Genomic DNA, 22777 nt, shown 5'->3' on the forward strand with positions numbered 1-22777 from the left:
CAAAAAACCCCTTGAACGATCCTCACTTGCTAAATTCCTCGAAGAAAATTGTCGATCAGGTAGCTTTACTCTGAATGAAGCATTGTACTTTTTTTATTACATGATTAATTCGAAACCCCTTTCTCCAATTTCATCATTCACTACTTTGTTTACTGCACTAGCTAAGAAGAAGCATTATTATGAAGTGATTTCGCTATATAAGCTGTTGAATTCAACTGGGTTGTCTCCAGATTTTATGTCTTTGAATATTTTGATGAATTGCTTCTGTAATATTGAAAGGGTTTCTGATGGTTATGCGGTTTTTGGGGCGATTTTGAAGTTGGGTTTTAGCCCAAATGCCGTGACTTTTAATTGTTTGATTAAAGGTCTGTGTGTAGAGAGAAAGATTATGGAATCAATGGAATTGTTTAAGCAAATGATTGCTGTTGGTTGTAGGGCTAATGTGATCACTTGCAACACTTTGATTGGTGGATTGTGTAAAACAGAGAAAATAAGTGTTGCCATTAAGTTGCTTGAAGAGATGGTTAATGGGAATAAAGAATCTGGTGTTATTTGTAGGCCAGATGTTGTTACCTATAGTATTATAATTGATGGTCTTTGTAAGGCTGGATTGGTTGAGAAGGCTAGACAACTATTGTTGGAACATATGATTCAGAGAGGTGTGGTTCCTAACATTTATACTTTCACCATTTTGATAAACGGTTATTGCTTGGCAGATAGAATTGGTGATGCAAGGGAGTTGTTTGATTCTATAACTAGAAAGGGGTATAGGCCTGATGTTGTTTGCTACTCTACTTTAATCAATTGGTATTGCAAGAATAAAGAAGTCAATGAAGCTCTTAGTCTTTATCGAGAGATGATTTCAGAAGGAATTAGGCCTGATGTGATTACATATAACACCTTGTTAACTGGCTTTTTTCTTATAGCTAAGGTGAAAGATGCACGGAATTTAGTTGGTGAGATGCGACTTAACGATGTTTTCCTTGAATCCTGGACATATAACATTTTCATTGATGGACTTTGCAAGAATGGATGTGTTTTGGAAGCATTGGAAATGTTTAAAACTCTAGTAATTAATAAGTTTGCAGTTAGCATTGAAGGTTTGAGTTCCCTCATAGACGGACTATGTAAAACAGGGAGATTTGAAACTGCTTGGGACCTATTTCAGAAGTTTTGTCTTCGTGGAAACCTGGTGCCATATGTTGTAACATATAACATTTTGATCAATGGGCTGTGTAAAAATGGACAACTAGAAATGGCACATGAGTTCTTGTCATATATGGAGGAAAAAGGTTGTGCTCCAAATGTAGTCACATTTACTACTCTTATGTTTGGTTTCCTCAAGAATAATGAGATACCAAAAGTTGTTGAAATCCTTCATAAGATGGTGGAGAGAAATGTGAAGCCGACTGAATGTACAATGTCCTTAGTCATGCAGTTACTAATGAGGGTCGAAAATTATAGTGAATGTTTGAACGAGCTTCCTCAATTTCCGGTCCAAAAGCGAAATTGAAGTTTACGTGATAAAACTTTAGCGAGTATTAAACTTTTTTTTGGAGTAGAATCCTGCAAAAGTTCACCTAGCTGCCCAAACGCTCTATATTGGTTACGGTAAGCAGAAGGCTCAGTAAACACTTTTATCTGTTCGAATTTTATAGGGATGGTGATGGGGATTATTGAGAATGATAGCTTTCCTGATCAGACATACGATACGTGATCTGTCCCTGTTGTAAGTACGTATATTGGAGGTGGCAGCATTGCTGGTTGCTTTTGGATTTGCACATGTAGTAGATCTTAAGGGTTTGAGGATTATTTTTGGTGTAAATTTCAGTAAGCAAAAGTTGTATATGAGGAATTGTGGAATGTTTCTTACTTCAACTATGACAATAATGGTAGCCGCTCAAGTTCATCTATTAGCTAATCAGTTTACTGGACAATGGTATGTTGCAACTGATTAACTTCATTCATTGATATTCTCAATTATCTATGCTTTATATATCTTGATTTATTTATTTTGTTTCACATGTTTCTGTTTCTCAATATATATTCTTTTTTAGTTCAGATCTGATAAGACTAGAACTTACTAGGTGTGTCTCTAATGTAGTTATGCACGAGCATGTGCTTCTTCAGCGATAGTTGATGAAGACAAAGCAAAAAGAGCATTAGAAAATTTTTCCCTAGAATATCTTAAAGAATATGGATGCACAATAGGGGCCGGTCAATGGGATCTACCTGTTGGAACAGTTAAAATGACAACATTGCAGTTGAGAAAAATATGGTCTGGTGTTAAATGTGCAGTTGCTGTACGATGATCGTGGAGATTTGGTCGATATGGGATTTCAAATTGCCATTGAAATCTATGAAGCAGCATGGTCTGAAAATGCACTCGTGTAAGAACCCCTATGTTTATTTAAAGCTGTTATATTATAGCTTAGTTAATAGGCTGTTAACTAAGGTATGAGTTTGTGTTTTGTAGATCTAAATCTATCTCAAATCTGTATAGATTTCATTTCATCATCTGTTTTGTCAGTTCATTTATTTTTTTTGGTGGATGTACCGTTTAACCATTTTCTAGTAGATTCTTGATGTTGTGAATTGTTGAACAAAACTCCGGTAGTTATAATGTCTAGTAGATAATATTTTTTCTCCTTAGGTGATGGAGGGGTTGAAGAATATCATAGATAGATAATATAAGATTCTATATAGGGTGATAGAGAGAAATTAATAGGTTAAGAGGAGAAATCAAGAAAGGGATACCAAGGACTCAAATACTCGATCCTAAAATGTAGAAGATAAGGACTAAATACCCATTTGCATCCTTCCTTTACATCCTGCATCATCAGGTTACTGCCTTTTGGACAAATTTCTGCCGACTACAATTGGAAACTTTACATTCTGCATAATTTACACTGAAAAATATCTGCTCCAGAGTTATTTGTTCCTGATAATTGACTGACTTATTGCTGTTTTCTGCGTAGTTATTCTTTCTAAACTCCTGAAGCTTGGACCACCATTGATTGTTTTCGAGAGCTAAATTTCATGCATTCGTTGGACATATGGGCAATGGACTCTTACAAGGCCAAAACGTTGTAGGAGTGGGATGAAACCAATAATAAATGAAGAATGTCTGTGTAGATATCATGCAGGATTCTGCAAAGTTGCTCACCTTCTAAAGGTATCGGATGAGAAAACACTTAAAGGTTTTTTACAGTCACTCTTGTATTACACTTGCAAGAAGATGTTTCCATAATTGATTGGTTCTTGTGACTTATGCAATTTTATGTACAGTTGGTGAGTTGTATTTTAAAAGAAAACATTTGAAATGCTTATGTAAATTATCATGACTGCATCACCATCTCTACAAACATATTTTGGCGGTGGTTCTTCGCCTTTCAAGACCATTTCCTGGACACGCTTAGATAGCAAAACCTCAGCGGGGAGAATTGAAGCTTCAGCCATGATGTTAGCAGAATCACAAGAGTTTTGAGTTCTGAGAACTTGGTGACGAAATTTGATAACACTATCAGATGACTAGTACAAGGAAAAAGATGGCTGCATTATTGCACTCTTTACATTAGGACAAAACTGAGCCGACAGCGTAAGGAATCTTTCACATCCAATTATAGATATTTGTGTGGTCTATTCATGTCACCTTTCAGAAGCTGACATTGCAGCACTCACATTATTCAGTAATGGGTTTTGGTGGTTGATGTTGTTGTTACACTGTTGGATTGTGTCTGAGTTTTGTACCCATCAATATATGCAGGCCAAAGCCTAAACAGAAGTCCAATTGCGGCTCAACTTTGCCAGGCTGAGTAAATTAATTAATTCTACACCAGAATGATGATGTCTAGAATTAATTAACTCTCTCACCTATGTCAAAGTCGTTCATTGTCAATGTCTTCTTGGCTGATAGAATTTAATGTAAAGGGAAAGGAACTAGAATCATCTTCCTGTTGGTTTGCCTATTCTACACATACTAATATCAGAAGCCATTCAATGCTTTCTTTTCAGATCAGCAAGAATTCATTGCTTTGCTTTGCCGCAATTTTACCTTCAAATCAGTTTCCCTCACTTTAGCTATCCTGGAAGTCTTTTGAGAATGTTCCTCGTAATGGCTTGTAGCTTAATTTTCAAGAATAGCCAAGTATGTTAAGTATTGTCATAGAATGATAAACTTCATCTTGAAAGAATGAAAGGTAAATCCTTTTCTTGGATTTTATTTTTTTCCTCTAGGATTCAGCTTACACAATTCTCATGAATTTGTTGTCAAAGTCATCTAAGCAATTGTCGAACTTCCGAGGATAGAGGACATGTCTGTGGTGTGGAGTGATCTTTATTTGAGGTTTAGGGAGCCTTTATTTGTATCATGCTCGAGGAAAGTGGAGCATCTATCAGTTAAAAACTAATACTGATAGGCTAATTTTACATTGCTATCCTCTGAGAAACCCAGTTTATTTTTGCTGAGTGGCAGATCTATTGGGGCGATTGGGGAATACTTGAGTATGATGGCTGCTATGATAAGATTCTTGTTTTATTGCATTTCCAATTTCAGGACTTTGGTGTAAAGTTAGTGATGTAGAACAAGGGGCAAGGAAATCACTACCTTTGTGCAAATTGTCTTGCATGCTGAAAAATGAGTGATATGAAAAATGGAGGTTACTGAGGAGGATGTGTGGGAAGAAAAACAAAGGATACTGTTAATCATTTGTTGGAAGTTGTGGTTAGGCAATGAGCTAATTGAGATTAGCGAACAATGGGCGTTTTGGTTAAAATAAGTTGCAGAGACGAGGAACAAGACTGTGCCTTTAATTTGGCCTTCATAGTTAATACAGAATCATAGAATTTATTGCAGTGTACTAGATGCACTTAGAAAACGTATAACAAAGTTTGATCTTTTGAGAGAAAGTTTGAGTGTTAATTTTTAGAGCAATACATAATTATACCAGTGAAGGATCATCCTTTAAAAGGATGCAAAGGAGAAATTTCACTAAGATAAGTGTTGTGACATCTAAATTAAGCATCTTCCTATGTGTTGGAGTTGGCGACCACTTCAACAATAAGGGACGATGCAGACGCATACAGGTCCCGCTGCGGGCAGGGGCTCTGCTCCCCTGTGAGTTGGCAGGGGGCAGTGCCTCCGACCCATAAACGGTTTGGGTTTATACCATGAATAGCTGCCGTAGGATTTTTCTAAGGAATAAAACTCATATAGGGTTTGATTTAGGAATAAGAATCCTGGTAGTATTAAGTTTCTTTTAATAAACCTAGTATATAAAGACGTTATTCTCTTGTATGAGTGTGCGAGAACAATTTATTAGCAAATACATTCATTGTAACGAGAGAGGTTTAGGATACATTCATTGTAAATATCAACTCTGTTGGACGTAGTCCAGTTTTGGATAAACTAGGATAAATTACGCGTGTTCGTTCTCTTTACTGTTGGTTATTTGTGTGTGATTGTTTGTTTTCTTTGATATCAAATACGCTGTATTTCTTTCACTATGCAGCTATCAATTTGCACAAAACACGCAGAACAGTACAGCATAATATCACACTTTGGCAACATGAAGTGCTCTCTGTCCTTTCTGGTAGTATCCCCAGTGTATATCAGGGTACCCTTTCACCTTCTTGAATAATCTTGGTGTTTCTTCGTTGATTAATCCGTCTTCTGGTCCAATCTCTTTGTTTACTTCAGGTGAATAGAAAACAGTGACGGAAATCCTCTCCTTTTCTTTGCTAGTCACCACCCTATGCACTGGGCTCTTGAATATCCCGTTAGTCATTATCTGCAAGTCATTGGCTTGGTAATTTATGAAACTGCAACTTTAGATTATGAAACAAGTTAACAGAAATATATACCTCCATTTGATCGCCCATAAGGACTAGGAGAGCTTCAGAGATTTTAGGTACTGTAAACCACTACTCATCTTTGAGTACTTGAAGACCTTCTGCATCCATCAGTATAATGGTGTAGCCAGATCCATCTGAATGTGGTTTTAAGCCTAGAACAAGATCAGGTCTTTGGCAACGCGAGTAGTAGTTAAACCTTGCTTGGTACTGTGCTAGTTCGCCAAACTGTGTCAAAAAGCAATTTTCTTCTATGTTTAATGACTTAGCCATGGCTTTGGAAGTAAGCTGTGTTACCTTTTTCATCTTTGTAGAGTATTCTTCTAATATACCTCTGCGCATTTGTAATTTGTAATGGTTCATACATGACAAAAATAGCAAAACAATCAAGAATTTGGATGAGCAAAAATTTCAGAAATTTTCTAATGTCATCTTGATATTTGTATTTAGCAACCTGGGACATGGGAAGCATGAAAGCACCTGAAAGATTCTGGTTTTTCTGGCCATAATTTAGGATTTCTTTTATCTTCTGGGTATACTTCGAGGAAGAGCCTATCAGACCAATCCAAGAATTGACCTTCAAGGTACAGGGTCAGCTCCATAGCCTTCGAAATCTTCAACTCCTTTCGCTTGCTTCTTCTTCTCTTCCATGGGCTGTTTGAAGTATTCCCTTGAAACTTCGCGAAATTTATCTAGAAATGTACTAGAAATCCCATGACCTACTGCCTGAAAATGCATAAAAAAATTACAAGAACTTATAGATTATTGTATTATAGGACAAGCATAATATGTAATTAGACTTAGCCTTAAAACCCAGGAAAAACTAGTTTACTTCTTCATTAAGTTAAGAAGTTTGAACCTGAAAGCAACCCCATGAACAAAGTGCTGATTTCAGCTTCTGCAGTTCTTCCTGTTGTCCCATACCAGGCGTCGATGATGCGCAAAGACTAAGGTCAATTATGGGAATCATAGAAAAACGGAGCAGCAACCTCATGAACTGCATCACCATCATATTTTGGCGGTGGTTCTTCGCCTTTCAAGACCATTTCCTGACACGCTTAGATAGCAAAACCTCAGCGGGGAGAATTGAAGCTTCAGCCATGATGTTAGCAGAATCACAAGAGTTTTGAGTTCTGAGAACGTGGTGATGAAATTTGATAACACTATCAGATGACTAGTACAAGGAAAAAGATGGCTGCATTATTGCAATTATAGATATTTGTGTGGTCTATTAATGTCACCTTTCCGATGCTGACATTTCAGCACTCACATTATTAATGGGTTTTGGAGGTTGATGTTGTCGTTACACTGTTGGATTGTGTCTGAGTTTTGCACCCATCAATGTATGCAGCCCAAAGCCTAAACAGAAGTCCAATTGCAGCTCAACTTAGCCAGGCTGAGTAAATTAATTAATTCTACACCAGAATGATGATCTCTAGAATCTAGCTACGGAATCAGGATTTCTGTCGGGAGGTTACTTTGCTTTGAAGAATAGTAAGATTATTAAAAGAAAAAAAAAAAGAAAAAAAACAATAGTATAGGAACATGAGTTTGGGCTTAATAGATTTAGGCTTAACTACTTTTGGGTAGACGAGTGGTTTGATAGAGATTCTTGAATGTATTACTCAACAAATCCTAAGTTTGAGTCTCTCTTTGAGTGCTAATAAGGCTAACCACTGAAGTTTTTACCCGATCGATAGTTCTAAAGTCCCAAAATATTAATTAAGATGTGCATAAATTGGCCCAAACACTCTTGGTTTGAATTTGATGGGTTTGGGTTAAATTAATGTTTGGTCGAGTAAACTTAGAAATAAGATAAAAATTATTTATTTAATACATATCGAAATAAGATAAAAATTATTTATTTAATGCATTTTTGGTGTGAATGAGTTAGTATTTTTCTTTTTTTCTCTCGAAAGTAGAAGAAATTATAAATTAAAGAGTTCATCTTGAGGAGAATTCTCTTTTCGTCTTAACTTTCGATCCATTCAAACAGTCCAATTTCATAAATTTTAACACCAGAAAATCATTAGGGATGGAGACATTTTCAAATTGACTTCTAATTTAGGAAATTTTTGGTTTTATGTAATCTTAATTGCTCATCAAGCATAAACTTGCTTAACTCATTGGCTTATAATTATTTCGTTTGATGGATAAGTTAAATCTCTTTTTTATTATTGTTATTTTTTAAAATTATTATTAATAGAATATCCCAGAAAAAAAAAAAAAAAAAAAAAAACATATGGTATAATTTTAAATGTATTATCGTGCATTTCAAGATAGCAAACATAGACAAATTCTTATAAAATTGTCATATATTAAGAGGGTGTGCCATATAATATAAACCACACAAGTCTTTATGGCCATGTTTGGCTTATTATTTTTATCCCTATTCCCAATCTTATTCTCCAAATAATGTTTGGCACATTATTCCAGAAATATTACCCTATTTTTTAATTACTTTTAGACCCCATAAGGTTATTAATTTTATCAAATACACCCTGAAAAAAGTTTAAAAATTATCAAAAACACCCCCAGACCCATACTTGCTAGATTCTGGCAACTACCGTCGATGGTAGCCGAAATCTGTACAACAGCCTACTTGACGATCATAAATGGCCGGAAGTTCATCGATCTGGCCTTTTTCGGCCAGATCTACCACGGATCTGGCCATGAACGATGGCTAAATCTTGGCCATCGTTGATCGAAAACGACGGCCAAAGATGGCCATCGTTTTGGCCTTTTTCGGCCGTCAACGGCCACGGCAGGCATTAGATCTGGCCTTTTCCGGTCAGATTCGTGGTGGATCCGGTCGAAAAAGGCCATAACGATGCGTTACGACACAGATCCGACTGGTCTGTGTCATAACGCAATTTTCCGACCAGATTCCGGCGGTGGTTGCCGGAATCTGGCATTGTAGGTGGTGGAGGTATTTTTGTCATTTTATTATTGGGGTATTTATTAAATTAGCAAACTTAAGGGGTTTTTTTATAAATTTTTAAATTTTACCTCGTAATACTCCCATATTCAATTATCCAATACTATCCTCAAAATCATATCCAAAATAATAAACCAGACGTACCCTATAATATTATCAATAATTGGGATGATATATATCTAGTTTGCTGCCACCTTGGAGTTGATTAATTGATTGATAGAAGATAAGTGATATTGACAAGGGCATTATCATCCACTTTTATACCAAAGACAAACCAACAAAAGTTCCCTCGACCACAAGTGCAAAATATGTCCTATGAGTTTCTCAATTCCAATCTCTCAAACAATAATAAGAGTGACAATTAAGGCTCTTATTTGATCAATAGTTTTATGGTCTCTAAAAATTTGTTGAGATATATGCAAGCTAATCTGAATACCTCTGATGATTTTAAAAAAAAAAAAAAAAAAAGTTCACTCACAAATGTAACTACAGTAACCATTACCACCTTTCTTAGCTTTGTATTTATATTTAGGATGCATTTGGTTTAAAGAATGTTAGATTAATGAGAATGTTGGATTACTGAAAAATTAAATTACCTTGAAGATTGCTAATAATATTTGGGAAAATGTGTTTAATTTGTTGGAATAAATTGATGGGTATATTTTATTAATATGTTTGATTGAGATTAATAAATTGGTGGGTATGTTATTTAAATTACTGAATTGTCCTCTAATTAAATATTATTATTTTGATTACTTATAACCCCCCTACATTTAAAAACTTAGCAAAAACAACCCCATAATAAAAGTTTAGAAAATCAACAATGCACCCCCACTAACCTATCCACTGCCAGCAACCTAACGACGCACGGAAGGCAGGAAATGGCCTTCATGCACCATATGGCCAAATCGTGATAGATCTGGCCATTTTCGGCCAGATCTTTTACTAGAAATGGCCATATCAGCGCATGGCGGTCATTTTCGGCCTTCTGTGCATCGTTTTGGCGGCGACGGTGGCAGGTGGGCGGGGGTGTTGGCTTGGGTGAATTGCAATTTCTTTTGAATTCAAGGGTAATTTTGTCTAAAAGGTTAATTAATTGGGGTGAAACAGTAAAAGTCATATTCATGTAAATTAATTTAAAAATAAAGGTATTATTGTCCTAAAATTTTATTAATAAGGGATAGAATTATAATAAAAAAAATTACTATGATACTCTTATATTTACTATTGGTATTTAAATATTACCATAATTTTATATTACTTGATAACCAAACGTAATAATCAAGTAATATAAGATGACATAACCATAGTAATCCCATATTATCCCCAACCAAACGCGGATTAGGTAATGACATTAATTCACTTCAAGTACCATAAAATAACAAAAATTTTAGGCTTATCTTAGTAAACCCCCATAGTTTTGGCTTAATCTTTGAACATCCATTAGTTTAGTTATTATATAGGTAGTTGCTTTTTCCGTTAAAGTTAACTGTTGGCTATGTAAACTTGATATTTTCACTTTATAGGGAGGATAGTTTGATATTTTAAATGTTTTAAGAAACCCTACAGATATTTTCTCCTCTTTCCCCTACTTTTTTTCGTATCTCTTTTCCCCCTTTCTCCTTCTTTTTATCTTCCACCACCACCCCCCCCGCCCCCCCCCCAAAAAAAAAATCTTCTTCCTTCCTTCTCAGTTCTCACCGTCTCAACAGTTATTTATGGTTGAAAATAACTAATATTAAATTGTATACCCATTTAATATTCATATAAATATTACATGTCAATATATACCCATTTAATCAAAATAACTAATATTAAATTGTAATTAATTTTTTTTTTCAGCCCCTTTGCTTGAAAATTGGGTTACTATTTATTTATGGTTTTCTTCATTTCCCTTTTATCATTTATTTGAAATTCCTATACTAGTTTTTATTCTCGTTTATTTTGTCTTTTGGTATTGTTGCAGATTCGTTCAAATACGACTATAATGTTTGTCTTGTGTGATTTATCATGAACATTTCTTCTTATTACATTAGTCAGTATGTTTCAGCAACATAAACATTGTGCACAAAAATTTGGGAACAAATATTGATCCTCGTACAACACATTAAGTTAAATAGCCTATCAAGATCGTTGATATTTAGTGAGTAATATTAATTTTGTCTAATTTTAAAGATACAATATGGATATATTTGCCTTAACTCAAGAAGAAGATTGAATTAAATTTTACAGGCCTTAACTTAAGGGGACGCCTAAGGCAATTGCCTTGGTTGCCTTGCCCTTGAAAGCTTGAACTGGATTATAACTCGGTATATTAAGAGAAATATCCCAATTCAAAAATACTAATCTCCATTATTTGGTATTCTTTTATATCAATATTGAATTGAATTGCTAAGGTTAATGTTGATTGTCTATGCTAAGCTATTATTGCGTTGTGCGGGCTGCTTATGAAATTGGTTATATCAAGTTACGCAGGTTATTAATGAAAGTGACTTTGATACCATGTTTGTTCGAACAATGTAACAATCTAGATAAAGCCAAACGAAAAGAGGAGGGTGCCGAACCTGCCCATGTATGCATCCAAAATCAAAGCACCTGGTATAGCTATCAAATTGGAGGTTCCAGACCAAATACAGAGAGACTTTACCTTTCCTTGTGGGGCTCGTTCGGTTACTAAATTTCCAATATCTTGAAGAACCCTCCTGCTCCTTCCATCTCCTAATGCATTCTTCTGGTTCACTTCCCCTAACTGATTTCCAAGAAATTCAATTTCCAAAAATCTTTGTTACAAAACTGATGAACAACAAAATCACCCAGAAAACTAATAAAAGAAATTCCAACCAAATGTTTGCAAGATCCAAAAAGTGTAAATGCTAATTTATTAATATGTTTCATAAATACTAAAACATATCAAACACTAATTATATTAAGCCATGTATAACAAAAAATCCTAATCACCCAAGTATTCCTCATCATAACCAATAACATCCACCCAAATGTAAAAAAGTTACATCATCACCAATCAAATGCAGCCACATATCGAACAATCTTCCTACCTGTCAAAACGAAGGAATTCTACAGCTTCAAAATAACCATTATATAGTCAGGATTATATAATTAGACCTTTTGAATATCCCAATTACATTCTCATAAATATCTTTAGCCGTTTATATTAAACAACAACACAAAACACATGCAATGTAACAAAATAAAAACTTATAAAACCATTCGTATTCACAAACACAAACCCTTCAAATTCACATAAATGTATTTTAAATGACATACAACATATAAGACCCCTTAGATTCACATAAACTTATCTCTATATAAATGACAATATATATAACAAACAATAATCAATAAGGTTATTAATATTTGTCATTAACAACAAACAATATCAAATACCAATTATATGAAGCCACGTATACTATCAAATTCAACTCATTAATCTGAGTCACATCATGACCAATAATATCTAGCCAAATGTCAAGAATCTAAATCAACACTAATAAAATGCACCAAGTGTCAGACAATTTGCCTACATGGCAAAATGAAGGAATTCTACCTCCTCAAAATGGAAATTATATAGTGTATGTCTCAGGATCTATATAATCATATTATATATATATATATATATATATATATATATTATATATATATATTTTATTGAGCTTATAACATTTAAAATTTGAGCAGTTACGTGTTTTGTTATACACGTGTTATTATGTACAGTAGATCACGTGTATAAGGTCCCACCTAAGATTCGAATTTAAAAGAGGTTAAAATTGGTGTGAATCAAAGGAAAATGAAGTGAATGTGAAAGAGATTTAATTCCTTGCCTTCCTTCATTTTCAGTTTGGTCAGTCAGCATTCTATTATTAGCTTCTTGGGTTCCTCTATGTGTTAGTCAGCAAGGAGTGCCTTACTTGGACTAAATGCCAAATAACAAATGTTTAGATAACGCTGGTGACACATTTTTAATATTGGGTAAAGCTATTTGAACAAACTTATATGACATATCACGTGATATTAGAGGTTATATAACTTAATATCACGTTAATATTTTTTTATAATCAAGAGTATTTGAGTCAGCTTAAATGCACTCTGATTAATCATTTCAAGTATTGAAGTTAACGATTAGGTATACTCTCCAGTAGTAATTTCTATTACGAATCGAGATGACTTGAATTTAGGACCTTTTGAGTAATACACCTAAAAGTCTTTATCCAACCACTCGACCACCTAAAGGTGGTTATTTATTATTATTATTTTTTTAATAAGGTTCTATAAATAGGATTTAAAATACGTGGAAAATTCTTCTTTTACTTCTTCATAACATTATAAACTTGTAAAATAATAAAATATAAATTGATTATTAGTGAATTATTGTTACTTGTTGTGATGTAGTTTTAAGTAATTATTTTATATAATTACCATCTACACCTAAACCCAAACTTGAGGTTCATACAAGTAAAAAGGGAATATTAGTCAGAGTAATACTATACCCACAATCTCACAACCCCGACGTTGAATTATGACTATAGGAAGTATCTGAGAAGAGGTTGTGAGTGTAACATTTTCCTATCAGTTAATGACTAATTTTAGTTTGTTGATAATCTTCATGCCCTCCAAACTATATGTTTTGGTTCATCAAATAGCTACTCATATACATTTACATGTTAATAATGTGAGTTAAATAATAGTCAACAAGAGTATTTAAATAGTAAATTACTATTAGATAGCTTGATGATAAAAGAGTAAAAAATGATATAAATTTATATGACCTATTGAATTCGAGTTCAAGTCCATATAACTCATAATAAAAATATCACTAAAATAAGTCTATAAAATTAGAGAATAATTTAATAAATAGAACATGATTAACATGATATTGATATAAAAGTAATCTTTCTTTAAAGATTAAATTGGATTAAAAAATGTGTAACATCACTCATAGTCGAGTAGGTTCTAAAGGATTCATGGAAGCATGGCTGGCCCTGGCCTAGTTAAAGTACATATAGGGCTTTGGTGGGTAGAATGTTGACATCAAATCATTTTACGAAGAAAAGTGTGGAGTTAAATGCATTATTAAATATGCTCCCAAGTCCCAAGTACACCCACATTATTAAAGTTCAATTTGTACTCAATTTATCTTAGATCTAAAATTGATGGATTCTACCCTATACAAATATATTATATTAATACTTTCTTTAATAGGAAAATACATTACAAATGAATTGAAACTTTTTAAGCTAAGTGAGATATATACAATAGTTTTCAGAAATATATATATATATATATTCATTACTCTTAACATAAACTTTTTATTAATTATTGCTTAGTTGAATTATTGTTAGGGTTTCCGTTTTTCGGAATTTGAAGATGAATTAGGGTTATTTTTCTTCATTATTTTTACAAAACCCAAAATAAATTTAAAACTAAATATATCTAAATTTATGAAACACTAATAATCAAGTATATTTAGAAATTAGATTATCAAGTTTATGCAATTTCCATAGAAAGTAAAAATAACTTTTAAATTTTGGTTTTCTCAAACGTGAAAATAATTTATCAGTCTTTTAGGTGATTGATATACGATAGGATGAGAGTGGTTGGTAAACATGCATAGGAAAATCAACTATCAGTAATACAACGTGAAATTCGTCGTCACCTTTCAAACATCAAAATAAAAAACGTCGTTTTGGATTGTTCCGGTGGTTCGATGATGACAAAGTCACTCTATTTATCTCTATTTCTTCATTCCTATCCTCGCTTCTAAACCATTACCTCTCTCTCCAAACATTATTGCTCTGCTTGGTTCCGACTTTCGAGAGAATCCAGGTCAGAAAATAAAGGCAAAACGAATGTATGTGTTTAAATATACTCTACTTATGACAGTTACACAGTTCGAATCCAGTTTCAAAATCTCAAAATATTCTTTGTTTGGTTGATGGGAGACTCATTAAAGAAAGAGAAGGGCTTATTTTTTTTGTTAAAGTTTGAAGTTTTTTTAAGTTACCAAAATGGGAAATTTGCATCTTTTTCTTTTTTTTAATTTTTTGGCTGATGGTTTTGCTTATTGTGGGTAAAAAATTGATGGGTATGTTTTGTATTGTCCACAGTCTGTAGTTTTGAAGTGAGAATCGATGGGGAGTGCCTCATCTATGCTAACTCAATATGATATTGAAGAGGTTCAACAGCACTGCCATAATCTATGTATGTTTGTTTTATACTTGTTTATGTTTTGTGTTTCTTTTATTTTTTATTATATATTTTTGCTGAAATTTTTAATGTGTTTTTGGTGTGAAACTCACACAGTTTCCCAGCAAGAAATAGTTTCATTGTATCATAGATTCTGCCAGCTGGATAGAAACGCTAAAGGGTTTATCTCAGCTGATGAGTTCTTATCTGTGCCTGAATTTGCCATGAACCCACTTTCTCAGGTACCCTTTTGAAAGTTGCTGTTTAGTTGATGGAGTTTCAGTGATTGTTTTTAGTTTATTAATTTGAGACCTTTTGGCTTTTTGGGGGGTTTTTGCAGAGGTTGCTTAAGATGGTGGATGGGTTGAATTTTAAGGATTTTGTGGCCTTCTTGTCTGCATTTAGTTCTAAAGCCAGTATGCAGCAGAAAATTGAGCGTGAGTGTTAATAACCTTGCTTTGTTCAGCATTTAATGACTTTAATGCACATGTGGGGTTAAATTACATAGTTTTGGAAGTTGTATTGTGGCACAAATGAATAGTCTGGGTTCTGATGCAGAATCCTAAGTGAAATATGTGGTAATGTATAATGAATAATAACAGGCCCCAATTTTGAAGTAAGTTTCATTTCTTTGTGCAAAAACTCATTTAGTGGATAGTATTAGATAAATATAAGAATCAGGTTATATATGTAAAATAACCATCTAATCATCTATGTAAAGAAGAATAAGCAATCAATAAACAAGGCTTTGACTGGTAAGTTTTAGTCATCATACAAGCTTAGTAGATATTTTATGTTTCATTCATAGTCTTAATTTTTTGGTTATCATGCTCAGCGTGACCACAGAAGTACTATCTCGACTACCTAGGCTGTTACTCATCTACTATATGTTTGAGGAAACTAAATGCTTTGATCTCCCTGATGTGATATCAACATTGCTTATTGTTTCTCTGTCTCAGTTATTTTTAAAGTGTATGACTCAGACTGTAATGGAAAGGTGTCTTTCAATGACATAATGGAAGTTCTGCGGGATTTGTCTGGTTCGTTTATGTCCAATGAGCAAAGAGAGGTATTACTGAGGATCCGCAGTCTCACCATCTTTATTTCATCCTATCATCCAAAACAAGATTTAATGTTGAATGAGACTTAAAAAAAGAAATATGTTTGTCCTTTACAGAGAATCCTTGTTATTTAGAAGTGAAGTCATGGTCCATTTTGCGAAAAATACCACATAGTTGGAGAAACTTATCAGCAAGTAATAAAGTGGTGTAGTTTTATAGACTCTTATCAAAAGCATTTAATTATGATGTTTTTCTGAACTATATCACTTGAGAAACTAATAATTCTGGAGACTGGAGAAGTATTGTACTGTTTAGTTAAATATGCTTGACTTTCAAAGAAAATTTCCTTGCTAATACAGAAAATTATCATTGGTTTTCATATGTCAGTTGATTCATGTTAGTAGTGATTGATAACTTTATAGCTCATTGATAATTTGAACTCAATAATTGTGTTCTACACTAATTTAGTGACCAATAATTTTCCTGGAAAAATTTTTGTGGTTGTGATGTCTTCCAATTTCTGATACACCCTTTGATTTTTCTTGTTGCTTATATTACATGATCAATTATGGATTCATTAAACAAGTCAGTTCTCATTTTATTTCATTTTTTCTATTGAAAATCTTGGCTCGTGATGATGTGAATAAGATAAAAAAAATTCTGCTTGTAAGGTATTTAGTTTCTAAAATTAGTGGCATGTTCAACATTTTTCCCATCTTTGCACCTTGTTTAATATGCATCAGCACAATTACTGTTTGAAGTATAGTTTGGATTAATAATTTTTTGGCTTCTTTTACTTCGAAAACAAAGAAAAGATGAGTTTCTTTTCAGGAGTGTGTCATGACAAATTCCTGCACCTTCTCTGTTTTGCAGCAAGTCTTGACTCAAGTGTTCAAGGAAGCAGGTTACACAAGGGACTCTTATTTAACGTTGGCTGACTTCATTAAGGTGCTTTATATGTTGTTACATCTCATTTACTTTATACATCCTTGCTGTTATAATGAGCTAAATGATATTTATTTCCATTGGTCTGGAAAAAACAACAGTAACGAACTTTCGTAGAGGAGTACACTTGAAATGTACAGTTTTTATTTCACTTTTCTTTTAGCCGATAGTGACACAAAGGACAAGATAATTTGGGATGATGAAGTAAACGAAACGGCTTTACCGGATATTTCTCTCTTTATCTGCCAAGGATTGCAAAGCTATGTTACAGGCGCCTTTATTCTTTTCAGAATATTCTTTGGATGAGAAATTCTACTGCTCTAGGTTGCAAAGTTTTGTAAGGTCAAGGGGATCGAATTTATTAGAAGTTTGGGTATGCTATAAGCAAACAATTTGGCTGTTTTTATTCACAAAATGAAAGCACTTATATATAACTTTTACCAGTTAGCAAGCTGGGTCATCCCTGTTTGAAGAACTACTTTTATTCGTATCATTGTGTACCTCATCTTAATTTGCTTTATTGTTAGTTCAAATTGTATAAAATATTACAATTTTCATTGCTTTCTATCTGTTTCAGGTTTTCGGAAGTTCTGGCCTTAATATGGACGTTGAAGTTCCAGTTGACTAAAGTAAATCCTGCACTCTCTTGATCTTAATTCACAATCTGTCTCTTTCCGGACTTCAGTTAGACCAACATGCAAAAGAGAAACCAAACCATACCTATGTAGAACAGTTGAAATCAAATAGAAACACACCCTCCTGTATTATCCTTTTCTGTTCCTTGACCTGGATGAATAATAATAGAAATACACTAAGCTTTCAGGTTCCCTGTATTTAAATCAACCATATTTTGCAAAGTCGCATCCAAGTCCATGGAGCTAATCAGTTTTACTCCATGCATGCATCTGTGGAAACCACTTCTGTGAGACATACATAATTATTCAATGAAGAAATGATGAATTGATGCTCCAATTTGATGGAGATAAAGTTTTTGTATGAAAGGTTTCATATCCCTTCTATTTTGTCATGATGCAGGAGCCAAGAATCTATTAGGACTCTTTAATAGAGCCAAAATTTTGCCTCCTGTATGTCATAAATCATAAAGAGCCAAATTTCTCAAAACCAACTCTAATATAACTAAAAGTTAAATTAAGCCGAAATGGTCTGCCAATAACAATGGAGACTGAATTTAGAGTGAAGACATTCTCTTTGCAAGTGCTTAGTAATTTCTCATGACAATAAAAACAAGCCAAAAAATTGAGAGAAAGAAAATCTGAAGGAAAATTTATCTTCCTCTTAACACTACAAAATTTCTTCTCCATCTCTTAGAAGATTAGCAAAGAAGAGGAAATCTCTTGAATAATGTCCTCTATGGAGACTGCAACTCTGTCTGGTAAGCAATCATCATTCCCTATCACCATCATCTTCACCAACCAACTTTTTCATGTCATTTTTTCTTTTGTTTTGCAAGCATGTCTTGTTCGAAGTTTGAACGTCCTTTAATACCATTGATTTCTTGGAGCAGAATATGCTTGTGATTCATCAAATTATCAGAACAGAGTTCCAATAACCTGTATTTTCATATTCCTATTATTAATTGTACCAGTCTTTTGGTATTCTTGGTTGCTTCCCAATATCGATTCGGAATAATATGTTTGCCTATTTATACAACTGATAGATCAAATGGGAGATCTATCATTCAAAAGACTTTGGCACTGAACATTCTTATTATCTTTCAGATTCCTGAAAAGATTTGCTTTAGGAAGGAAATGGAAAGCACTTCACAAGAACTAGAAGTTAATTCCTCAAGGAATAAGCAATCGAGATTCAGTAAATGTACACCTTATGATGGTTCTAGATTAGTGAGTAAACAGAACAAACAGTTATCTAATAAATTTATGCAAGATTCAAGAGCTTCAAGATCAAATGAGGCCAGGGAGAAATTTGTGTTGAAATGCTCCAGAGGTAAAGTTTCCAATATTTCTCTCAAGGGCAAAGGATATTCACAAGCAAGTGATGTTGAACAACTGATGGAGCGTTTGAAGATTCTTGAAGAAGAAACTGAAGCTATGAAGCAAACATTCATTGACACCATGGAAGAGAGGACAAGGTTGGTGAGTGAAATACATCAGGAGTTTCTGACAATACACTGTTGCCGGTGCCTTGGAAACCAAGTGACAGGATTGAAATCTTGGGATGGATCTTTGATTGTCAATCCTTTTGACAAGGTAATGAATTTTGCCTCCAATATATTATGGTTCTATTTGTTCGTATGGTAAATTCTAGTTCTCATAGTCTAGATTAAGATTTCATCTTTAGTCGATTTTGTCTTGCAAAAATCATGAAATCTAATTCTCATTATGGCCTTCAGCAAGGAGATAATTTTAGTTTAATTCGTTTCTTTTTCATTTCTTTTTCCTGGGTATTGTAGCAAATATTGCAATTACTGTTTTCATATAAATGAAATCTAAGACTACTTTGTTTAATGTTTATACAGAAGGCTATAATGGGGATTGGTCTGTCACAAATTCTACAAGAAGACTCAAATCCATGTATTGTCACCAGAGACTACAAAACAAATATGCATTTCAGCTAGCAGCAGCAGCATCCATTCCCAGACGGGACTTTTGTTTTTCTTGTGAGATTACTAGGACTGTAACCAACTAGCATTGATATTTTACTGAAAATCAATACCTTTTCCTCTACAACTCAATATTTTGGCAAAGTACACTGAAAATATTTCTAATTAATTAATTTGGTATGATAACACATTACACTGTCCTATATTTGACAAAATGGATGATGAACCAAACATTTCACAATCCATGAACAAACATGAAAATGAAAAAAAACTTCCTTCTTTATCAACTACTTAAACCAGAACGTACAAGAAGACTCAAATAACAGATTTGCTACAAAGTAGAAAGACATGGATAAAAGGGAAAGTGTATATCAGATTTCTCCTCGATAACCTCCAGAACCAAAATAATCTCTTCGAGAGCTGGCAATTGCCATGCTTTTCTGATGCTCTAACTTGGGGCAATCGCGGATACGATGACCAAGCCCACCGCAATATGCACAGCCCTTAACGCCACTTGCATTTGTAATTGCTTCTACATCCTCCATCGGATCATTTAGCTCAGCTAATACAGGAGGAATCCTCTGTTTTGCTTCTTGCAATAGGTGCTTAAGATCAAGAAGTGTTGTCTCACTTTGATTCTTGTTTATAAATGTTGTTGCAATTCCGGTCTTACCACATCTACCAGTTCGCCCAATTCTGTGAACGTAGTTCTCTATTTCTCCAGGCATGTCATAATTAATGACATGTTGAATATCAGGAAAATCTAACCCTTTTGAGGCAACATCAGTTGCAACCAAGACATCTTTCTTGCCTGATTTAAAAGCTGTAATTGCATACTCTCTGTCTTCCTGATCTTTCCCTCCATGAACGGCCACTGCCTCAACTCCCTTCACCAGGAGATATTCATGAATGTCGTCCACATCAGCCTTGTTCTCACAAAATATTAAAACAGGAGGTGGAGTTTTCTGTAGGCATTCAAGTAGGTATACAATCTTTGCCTCTTGTTTCACATACTCAACTTCCTGAATCACATCAAGATTTGCTGCTCCAGCTCTTCCCACATTGACAGTAACCGGCTTCACCAGAGCACTTTTGGCAAAGTTCTGAATTTTTGTAGGCATAGTGGCGGAGAATAAAAGGGTTTGCCTTTGAGCTTTAAAGTGGTCAAACACTTCCCTTATATCATCTTCAAACCCCAGATCCACCAGCCTATCTGCCTCGTCCAATGTTAAATATCTGCATAATAAAGGCAGCAGTGTAAATATCATAACATATTATCAAAACAAACCAAATATATCCTAGGAACAAAAACACATAAGTAATCAGATAACAAGGCAGATGCAAAATGGAAACATCTGAAAATGAATACTAATAGAAGTAAATAGTTATGTCTCAACATGTCTAACAGCTGACCAGCCAATTCCAAACTTACAGTTCAAAGGATGACGAAGATGGAATTGAGAAAGGACATGAATTTTTCTTACAATCTTTTAAGTAGATAACATAGGATAATATATAAAACATTCTGCCGGACAACAAAGACTGTCTACACAAGTTCCATTATGAAAGAGGAAATAGGTTTTGTGCATGAGGGTGCAAAAGTGAAACTGCCCACTCAAGACTTCATAAATTAGCAGCTTATTCTAATGTTTGATGCAATTAGAACTGCGGAATTAAGTGTGCTCACCTACAGTTATCCAGATTCATTTTCTTCTTTGCCAACATGTCCTTCAACCTCCCAGGAGTTGCAACAACGATGTGTACACCCCTCTTAACAATCTCCAGCTGTGACCGCATATCCACTCCTCCAATACAAAGCAATGCCCTCAACTCTGGATAGCCGGCCTCCTGCATTGGCATCAAAAACTGTTCTACCACCTCATATGTCTGCCTTGCGAGCTCTCTGGATGGGCATACAATTAGACAAAACGGCCCTTCTCCTGGAACAATTGGCATCATCATCTCCTCCTGCAGTGCTACCATGATCATTGGCAATACAAATACCAATGTCTTGCCTGAACCTGTAAAAGCAATCCCAATCATGTCCCTACCAGACAAGACAACTGGAAGACCCTGCACCTGAATTGGAGTCGGTTGCACAATCCCCTTTGCTTTCAACTTCTTCAAAATTGGCTCAGGAAACCTCATGTCCTTGAAATTCTTTATCGGTGGAGGAATATGTTCGCCATCAACAATAATATGCCACTGTTTTCGAATTAAATCACATGCCTTCTTTGACATTCTTCGAATAAACAAAGGCGGCTTCCATCCTGTCAATAAAGGGTCTGTGTATGTTATTCCCTTGGCCAATTCCCGAACTGACATCAGCGTTTTCCTATCAGACAAGTGCTCAATCATCTCCTTCTCTTGTTGCACAGCCTGCTCCGTGGGACTGATTTCGGGTTGATCACGCTTAAGCTGGGATGCTTTAACAAGCAGGCTAGGCTTGACTTCAGCAAGTTTAGATTTCTCAAGCTCTTCCTCCAATTCCGAGGATTTCCCCTTACGCTGAAGTATTTTTTGAGCTTCCATCGCTCTACGCTTCGCCACTGGGACATATTCAACATAATCATCCTCTTCCTCCATTTTATTTCCTGCCACAACCATAAAAATTTGTCAGCAATCACTGACGCCAAACTCACAAAACAATTAAGTAACCAAGCTTAATCAAAAGAATTAAGTACCCAGAACAAGAATACAATTGCAAGTATGAATAACCAGCAAATAGATGAAACTGCGGAAGAAGTTAGGGTTTATAAAACTCAAATTAAATTGAACTACTTGATTCTTAGTTGATATTGAAAGATATGTGAATAAAATTACCCACAGTTGACGAGTCAGCCGGAAAAATCAGAAGAAACGCTAAATGGGCGGAAACCTAGGCCTCAAATGTGCGGGCGACGGTGTTATTTCATTCTTGTCCAGAGTCGGTTTATGAACTTTATAGCTTTTTAACTCCGGAGGTTTGATTTTCAATATATTTAAATTTAATTTTTAATTTTTATGTAAATTAATTTCTAATATTCAGTTTAATTTATTGTAATTTGGTTAATAACAATTTAATATTAAAATAAATAATAAAAAAATAATTAGATGAATATTTATTTTGATTTATAGATATTGCAAATATTAATTTGGCAAATAAAAGAGAATATTTTTGACAACCAGATTTTATTTATTTATAGATATTGCAAATATTAA

At 34.2% G+C, this 22777-nt stretch overlaps 3 protein-coding genes and 1 pseudogene across 9 annotated transcripts; 2 read left to right on the forward strand and 2 right to left on the reverse strand.

Moving 5' to 3' along the window:
* Window positions 1-138: 138 nt before the first annotated feature.
* Window positions 139-3282, forward strand: LOC116142627 (pentatricopeptide repeat-containing protein At3g22470, mitochondrial-like). The gene is made up of 3 exons (XM_031428055.1): window positions 139-1939; window positions 2105-2390; window positions 2979-3282. Exon 1 carries the CDS (start codon window positions 236-238, stop codon window positions 1511-1513), a length of 1278 nt encoding a protein of 425 aa, XP_031283915.1. The 5' UTR covers window positions 139-235; the 3' UTR covers window positions 1514-1939; window positions 2105-2390; window positions 2979-3282.
* Window positions 3283-5301: 2019 nt separating this feature from the next.
* Window positions 5302-7047, reverse strand: LOC116142628 (annotated as a pseudogene).
* A 7443-nt stretch (window positions 7048-14490) lies between these two features.
* Window positions 14491-19786, forward strand: LOC116142606 (calcineurin subunit B). Of its 4 annotated transcripts, XR_004130016.1 has the most exons (9): window positions 14498-14629; window positions 14911-15004; window positions 15107-15231; window positions 15330-15426; window positions 15949-16058; window positions 16924-16998; window positions 17573-17624; window positions 18735-19223; window positions 19493-19783. XR_004130016.1 is itself a non-coding variant. In XM_031428035.1 (7 exons), exons 2-7 carry the CDS (start codon window positions 14935-14937, stop codon window positions 17621-17623), a joined length of 528 nt encoding a protein of 175 aa, XP_031283895.1. In that variant the 5' UTR covers window positions 14491-14654; window positions 14911-14934; the 3' UTR covers window positions 17624-17852. The 4 variants fall into 4 exon arrangements, 3 of the variants coding, with proteins under 3 accessions (XP_031283895.1, XP_031283894.1, XP_031283893.1); XM_031428035.1 differs by lacking the exons at window positions 18735-19223; window positions 19493-19783 and having other exon boundaries at window positions 14491-14654; window positions 17573-17852; XM_031428034.1 differs by lacking the exons at window positions 18735-19223; window positions 19493-19783 and having other exon boundaries at window positions 14500-14629; window positions 17573-17852.
* Window positions 19787-19831: 45 nt separating this feature from the next.
* Window positions 19832-22537, reverse strand: LOC116142604 (DEAD-box ATP-dependent RNA helicase 35). Of its 4 annotated transcripts, none has more exons than XM_031428029.1 (3): window positions 22400-22537; window positions 21264-22170; window positions 19832-20812 (listed from the first exon to the last, which is right to left on the reverse strand). In XM_031428029.1, the coding sequence occupies exons 2-3, from the start codon at window positions 22160-22162 to the stop codon at window positions 19948-19950; spliced, it is 1764 nt and encodes a 587-aa protein (XP_031283889.1). In that variant the 5' UTR covers window positions 22163-22170; window positions 22400-22537; the 3' UTR covers window positions 19832-19947. The 4 variants fall into 4 exon arrangements, with proteins under 4 accessions (XP_031283889.1, XP_031283891.1, XP_031283890.1 ...); XM_031428031.1 differs by having other exon boundaries at window positions 22404-22528; XM_031428030.1 differs by having other exon boundaries at window positions 21264-22173; window positions 22400-22513.
* Window positions 22538-22777: the final 240 nt, after the last annotated feature.

Source organism: Pistacia vera, unplaced genomic scaffold, assembly GCF_008641045.1.
Source record: "Pistacia vera cultivar Batoury unplaced genomic scaffold, PisVer_v2 Contig413, whole genome shotgun sequence".
Lineage (NCBI taxonomy): Eukaryota > Viridiplantae > Streptophyta > Magnoliopsida > Sapindales > Anacardiaceae > Pistacia > Pistacia vera.

What these genes read in the sequence shown, in the direction of transcription:
- LOC116142606 (XM_031428033.1), top strand. Translation starts at nt 18,765, where the DNA reads ATGGAAAGCACTTCACAAGAACTAGAAGTTAATTCCTCAAGGAATAAG. An exon ending in TTGTCAATCCTTTTGACAAG is followed by an intron (nt 19,224 to 19,492) that starts GTAATGAATTTT and finishes ATGTTTATACAG; the next exon opens with AAGGCTATAATGGGGATTGG.
- LOC116142627 (XM_031428055.1), top strand. Translation starts at nt 236, where the DNA reads ATGTCTTTGAATATTTTGATGAATTGCTTCTGTAATATTGAAAGGGTT.
- LOC116142604 (XM_031428029.1), bottom strand. Translation starts at nt 22,162, where the DNA reads ATGGAGGAAGAGGATGATTATGTTGAATATGTCCCAGTGGCGAAGCGT. An exon ending in ATGAATCTGGATAACTGTAG is followed by an intron (nt 20,813 to 21,263) that starts GTGAGCACACTT and finishes TTTATTATGCAG; the next exon opens with ATATTTAACATTGGACGAGG.